The sequence below is a fragment of the Rhinichthys klamathensis genome, unplaced genomic scaffold (assembly GCF_029890125.1).
Source record: "Rhinichthys klamathensis goyatoka isolate OS25496 unplaced genomic scaffold, OSU_Roscu_1.1 h1tg000046l_1, whole genome shotgun sequence".
Classification (NCBI taxonomy): Eukaryota; Metazoa; Chordata; class Actinopteri; order Cypriniformes; family Leuciscidae; genus Rhinichthys; species Rhinichthys klamathensis.
This window is the reverse complement of record NW_026606593.1, coordinates 1,170,423-1,177,070: the sequence shown is the minus strand read 5'-3', so window position 1 is coordinate 1,177,070 and position 6,648 is coordinate 1,170,423. Positions and strand designations below refer to the sequence as shown.

The following is a 6,648-nucleotide window of genomic DNA, read 5'->3' as shown; positions in this document are numbered from 1 at the left end:
TTTTAGATACCAGTTGCAATATTGCAGGATGATAGCTTCAACAGAAGCAATTTCCATCGATTCATCTCTATCTCACAGTGGGGCTGTTTTTAAAGGTTTTATACGTTATCACCAAAAATCAATTTCCCCATGGAGAGTTTTTACTTCCAGATCCTGACTGTTGCACTCTATTGCAAGGACTCTAGAGATGACTCAAATGAACAATTGATTAAGTTTGGCTTGCTGAATATTAGATCCCTTTCTACTAAAGCACTTATTGTTAATAATATGATCACGGATCACAAAGATGTGCTCAGTTTGACAGCTAATGTGCACCGTACCCAAGTGCTGCCTAATTTACTGCTCCACCCATATATGCATCTCTCTGCACCTCCTGCTACCTTACACTAGCAGGCGCCCTACTGTCCTCACTCGAGGCACGCAGGCGTAGACACCCATGAATGTAGACATGCCAATTACTATATCTAGACAGTCACTGACTCTGACCCATCAACATTGTACATACCGGAATGAGTTTTATGTGTATCGGACGCCCTTATGACACAGCAGTTTTGACTCTCCAGACCTTTATACTTCCTCACGAAGGTCCATCTACTTCAACATGCCCGTTTTATTCTTCCTCTTAATCAAAAGATTCCTCAAGGAAATGAAATATAAAGAAACAAGCAACCACTGTATTCTGAAGGCATATTGTTATACTATATTATACAGCGAGTATTTGTTGTAAATAAGTTGTGTAAAGATAATAGCTTGAAGGTTGGAGACAGGCAATTTCTGTCATTTAGAGATTTTTCTATTGTATGTGTAATAAATTCAGACTCAGATTATGTAAAAATAAAGTTTATTTAAAATTACAGCAAAATATTTACCCAAATGAGTTTTGTAAAACTGGAATAATTAGCTCATTTAAAACATGGTTGAAAGACTGATAGAGACGTTAACAAGACTGACTTTGTTCTAACTTAATTCATTCTTCATTTTCACAATGGCAAATTTTACATAAAGGCAACAGAGTTAAAATAATTTATTTTTACATTATGACTGTCTGCGATCTCCTGGAGGGTTAAAAAATGGAATACCACTTCTTCTAATGGTAATTTCCCATTGAGGTAAGTTGTACCATATGCAAGTTGAAACATTTTGTTTAGGGTTGTATGTCTTCCATTTGAATTTGTTATTCATAGAATTTCATGTATATCAATATTTATATACAGTATATACATATAGTTTCCTATAAAGGTATCTGCCACTATCAGGTAACCCAGCTTTATTTCCTCCCCAAAGTCAGATTTGGCGTTTGGACCTTGTCTGCAGGTGAATCACATGCTGATACTTTGGGCTTCAAATATAAAATGGAGGGCCTTATAGTGTAACTCTACTTTGAGAAGTCACTTACCTGGTATTACTTACCTGGTGAAACTGGCAAAATGAGAGGCTTAATGTCTAGAACTGAAGCATAATAGTGGTTAATGATTCCAAATTATCACGTTTCCCTAATAAAACAACACATTGTGTTTATTTTCAGAAACATTTTGTTTTTAATATGGCACACAGGTGTATATATAAATTGGCTGGAACTTCTTTGGCAACTGTGGCATGAACCTCTGCACCATGAGGAGGAAACTTTGTAGTCATGTCAGGGACCTCTGGGAAGCTTAGCAACCTGAGCATCTTTGACACGGAGCTCTAGAACCGTAGCAGGGACTGGAGTTGCAGCAGAATGAACCTTCACAGTGATTTCTGTGGAGCCTCAGCAGGTTTTGGAGCAGCAGTGACAGGAAACTTTATGGCTGTCTTCACTGGGAATTCTGGAGAAGCCCTGACAGGAACTCTGGACCCAAGGCAGCTGAGAAAGAGAGCTATGTGAAACCCCCTCTCTGGGACCCAGATGCCAGTGGCAGAAACCTCTAGGGCGTCAGTGCGAGGAACTTGTGGGACAAGGCTGAACAGAGAGCTCTGGGTGACTCCATTGTTAAAAATATGATTGGATGGTGCAGGACTTAACTAAAACTAAATGAACTATTTACAATATACATCCCTAGGCAAGTAGTTCCGCAAGACGCTAAAACTACCACCTCAAGCCAAGGCGCCAGACGCAACCGAGGCCTGCCAGCCCCGCAAGATGCTAAGGCTGGAGAGATGGAGGGGCTAACTTAACTAAGTAAAACTAAACTAACTATTTACAATATGCACACATCCCTAGGCAAGTAGTTCCGCAAGACGCTAAAACTACTGCCTCAAGCCAAGGCGCCAGACGCAACCGAGGCCTGCCAGCCCCGCAAGACGCTGAGGCTGGAGAGATGGAGGGGTCTTCTGTGTCAGCCCGCCAGACGCAAGGCTAAACCCTCTCCATGACCTGAAACACAATTAGAAAGCATTTTTCATAAGGTATAAAAAATACATCTGTGCCATGTATAAGGATTGTAATGTAAAGAAGCTTGATGCCCATATTCAGATAATCAAGCCAAATTAACAAAAAGACCCAAAATAGGCCAATATAATTATATCTTCAAAATCATTTTAGCTTGTCTTAGACTCTGTACCTTGAACCAGTCATGGGAGAGCATCTCATCCAGATGGAGTCTCCGCTTTGGGTCGCTCTTCAGGCAACCTCGAATAAAGCGGCAGCAATCTGTGCAGAAAGATTGAGAGTTGTCTAATTATTTCCTTCAACTTTACACTTGCTCTCTAAGCTGTAAAAATGGGAAAGATTCCTGCATTATCCATAAGAACATCTTTTTTGTTCTAACCATCTGAGAAGTTCGGCTGGAACCAGACATCAGGGTCCATCAAAGCGATATCTCTGCTGTCTGGGAAACGGCAGCCGATCATGGCAAACAGCAGCACCCCCAGCGACCACACCGTTGCCTGCTTCCCATAGTACTTGCCCTTCTCAAAGTACTCAGGAGGGCAATACCTTGCTGTGCCTGGAGATAGGAGTTTGTCACATGTGTAAGCTAGCTTTTTATCACTTTAACTGAAATGGCATTTACTTTTTGTCAGCAAAAATAATATTAATATTGACTAATCTTTGAGAGTTTTGCTAGTGTATTGTTAATATCTCACTGTGTGATGTCTGATTAAGACATGGCGTAACTGGTCACTAGAGTTTAAATCCTAAAATATATGTTTTAAAGATAACACATACCAGAGTAGTTTTTGTAGGATGACCTTTTCATGAGGTCCCCGCAGCCGAAATCGATCAATTTGACCTCCAGGGTCTCTGTGTTGACCAGGAGGTTCGGCATTTTGATGTCTCGATGTAGAACACCCCTGGAACAGCACAGGGCAGCAGCCTCAATCACCTGCCACATGAAGTGACGGGCCAATTTCTCGCTAAAGCGGCCTCTGGAATGCTGCCAAAAGCTGTGCATGTCCATGCAGGGTGAGGGCCGTTCTAAGACCATGATGTACTGGTCGAGATGGTCCTGCCAGTCCAACACCTTTATAATGTGGCGACAGCGTGGGCCTTGATTGGCCATTACTGTCAGGGCCACCTCAAGTGGAACTGGTCTGGGATGGTCAGGCTAGAAGAATGACAGTTTTTATTATTTTTAGATAAAGGTTTGGTTTCTCAAATAAGGATTTAGCCCAGTCTGTCTATCTATTGAAATATATATATGATTTACATTAAAATGTTATAAATTGCAAACATAGAGAGCACAGTCTACGTACAAGGTTGATGTATGGCTCGTTCTTTGTCTTCGCTGTGAATTTCACAGCTACCATGAGGCCGTCCTTGCAACGGGTCCCTTCAAAGACAGAGCCAAATGCTCCTTCCCCCAATTTCTTGCCAATGGCGTATTTCCAGCAAATGTGATCTATTAAAACAGAATTATTTTTATTTGTTTACTGTTTAATAAAGCAGTGTTATAGCAGTGGTCATACTTTCTGATGAAATGTTAATTGGGAAATATATTTGTAATATTTGTACTTTTAAAAATTCATTTGTCGCATGACTATTTAAGTGAACTGCAAAAAAAGCCAAATGGTGATTTAAAATTATGGAGGAAAAAAAAAACTAAAAGAAACCTTACTGCAGAAACAGCTGCATTATTGAAAACATATGCTTTCCTTACACATATTCATATTCACTTTCTTTCAGAGAGAGAGAGAGAGAGAGAGAGAGAGAGAGAGAGAGAGAGAGAGAGAGAGAGGGAGTGTGTGTGTGTGTGTGTGTGTGTGTGTGTGTGTGTGTGTGTGTGTGTGTGTGTGTGTGTGTGTGTGTGTGTGTGTGTGTGTGTGTGTGTGTGTGTGTGTGTGTGTGTGTGTGTTTGTGTGTTTGTGTGTGTGGGTGTGTGTGTGTGGGTGTGTGTGTGTGTGACCATATTTTATGTCAGACAGTAAACTCACCCTCGACCCTCACGATCTTGTCACAGTCCAGCTGTCTCAGCAGATGTGATCCAGTGTCACCTGATGATGAACTGGCTGGACTGTCCTGATCTTGAGGCTTGACGTCCTCCACTTGCTGGTTTTCGGCAGTGGGGGGGACTTCAGGACTACTGGAAGGAGGTTCCTGATGATCATTATCCTCTACAGTAAAGGTGATGTCCTGTAAAGAAGTCTGATCTAAAGAGAGGAATATCAACCACAAGCTTGTTTTAAATCATATCATCCGTCACATCTTCAAACTATATTTCATCTATTCAAACATTCATCGCATCGTGAAATAAAGTCATTTATCTGCCTTTTCATAATGTGTGATGTGGGTTTTTTTTATATTGTGAGTAAATGATTAAGAGAGTTTGTGTTGTTCAGAGCTCATCATTTACCATCAGTACACCTCCTGGATGGGGCTTCATCAGTGTCCTGGTCCACCTCACACTGCTCCACCTGCTCATCCTGAGCTTTGGTGGATTTGGGGCGAGAGGAACAAACAAAAAAAGAGGCAAACCTCCGAAATGTCCTCTTTTTCTGCCTCTTATTCTTTGTTTTCTCTTTCCCTCTCTGCTTTCTCTCCTGCCCGCCTCTCTCACCGATGCCCACAGGCGTCTCGTCAGGCCGAGGATGGAGCTCCGCCTTGTGGTCGGTGGGTGTCAGTGTTGTTCGGGGATTTATCCCGTGCACACACTCACCTCCTCCCTCAACTCCCACTCTACGGAATTGTCGTTGTCCCATAATCAACTCGATAAAACGCTATCAACAACTGCAAACACACCGCAAAAACTGCAAAAACACTGTTGATATCTGAACTCCTTACTCGCTACAAAGTGAGAAAGTGAGTTTCACCCTTTATATTGTCCCGCCATCAACGTTCTATTTTCCTCTATGATGTTATAAGGGCTCATACAGGCTGAGAGCAGCAGATTCTCGCGAACATTAAAGTAATCTCTAGTGATTCCATTGAGATATGTGTATGGGTTTGTAAATATTTAGGTATATATCACATTAAAACATAGGTCAATATGTGAGGCCTAGAAAATGTAGGGTCATTAAAGATCCCCTCTGGACATCACTTTTTAAAATATCATATTTTTTTCACCTGTTATATATATATATATATATATATATATACATTTAACTGTTAATTATATTTCTTTTCAGTAAGAAGCATAAAGACATGTTTCATTTTTGTGATCTACGACAAATGCAAACACTGTAGCACATCTGTTTGATCTTCTTGACTTTATACATTCAGAGCTCTAGCGTCATTTGTTTGCAGATGCCACTTGTTGAATAATTTATCCAGTGAAATGACATACATTTTAAGTGTGGGTGAATTGTCCAAACTTTTTGACGCCACAGGACAAGTCATATCTTATTATTCCAGAATGTATTTATCCAACAGCCTATTACAAAAATATGATATTTGGGATTTTAGTTAAAAGGGCAGAGTTTAGAAAAAATGTGACAACTTCACAAATATGAATACAAGACTCATTGGACTATATAGGCTAATTCAGATTTAATGTTTCTAATCTTCATGTGATCATATTTCAGGTTTGAATTTCCCTATTGCTCATTCTCTTTCCTTTTTTCACTCATTGAAACTTTAGTCACATGGTCTTTAGATGATTAGCCTATCATATACCTGAAGTGGCTGGTGCATCGCTTCCATCGTGAAAATCAGTGTGCGTCTTAATACAGCCTACTGTCAGGATTCAGACGCGGACAAGAAGGTAAGTGATGAACATTGACTTTTATTTATTTAAAAGTGAGTGAAGAACTTAGGTTTGCAGGTGTTCTATGGTGCTCGTGCAGAGGATTCGTGGCAGGAATTCCAGGTGAGTAAATCCTCTTCATAAAGCATAGTGTGAATAGAAGGGCAAGTCAATGACGTTTCCTTTTTCCCTTTTCCAGATCGCTCGTGGGCAGACCAGATCCAAGGAGAAACTCGATGTGAGTAGATTCCTTGCAGTGCATGCAATGGCGAATTACCCAGTTCAGTGATACTTGCTTATTTTCTCCTTTTCAGATCATCCAGAAAGGAACGAGACTCAATACAGGATCCAGGGCACAGAGAACGGAACCACGGAGCGGGTCCTGGGAACATCAGAGCAAGAGCACAGAGGTTAGTAATACAGGTAAGTATACTTTACGTTCCAGACTCGAGATAACTTGGAGGTAGACAAGTGAAACTGGTTGTGGTCCTTTCCTGTTGGAGGCTTGACAATGAGTGACTGTGAATTGGGTGCTTTTGTGCTGGTT

At 40.9% G+C, this 6,648-nt stretch overlaps 1 protein-coding gene across 1 annotated transcript; it reads right to left on the bottom strand.

Moving 5' to 3' along the window:
• Positions 1-2,501: 2,501 nt before the first annotated feature.
• LOC130082427 (serine/threonine-protein kinase pim-2-like) lies at positions 2,502-5,118 on the bottom strand. Its single transcript, XM_056247280.1, has 6 exons — positions 4,773-5,118; positions 4,354-4,569; positions 3,676-3,821; positions 3,149-3,527; positions 2,751-2,927; positions 2,502-2,632 (listed from the first exon to the last, which is right to left on the bottom strand). The coding sequence occupies exons 1-6, from the start codon at positions 5,116-5,118 to the stop codon at positions 2,502-2,504; spliced, it is 1,395 nt and encodes a 464-aa protein (XP_056103255.1).
• Positions 5,119-6,648: the final 1,530 nt, after the last annotated feature.

Excerpts from the sequence above, each read along its gene's own strand:
- LOC130082427 (XM_056247280.1), bottom strand. The coding sequence starts at position 5,118 with ATGGGACAACGACAATTCCGTAGAGTGGGAGTTGAGGGAGGAGGTGAG. Across the intron at positions 4,570-4,772 it reads ATCCAGGAGGTGTACTGATG|ATCAGACTTCTTTACAGGAC; the intron begins GTAAATGATGAG and ends TCCTCTCTTTAG. Across the intron at positions 3,822-4,353 it reads CAAGATCGTGAGGGTCGAGG|ATCACATTTGCTGGAAATAC; the intron begins GTGAGTTTACTG and ends CTGTTTTAATAG.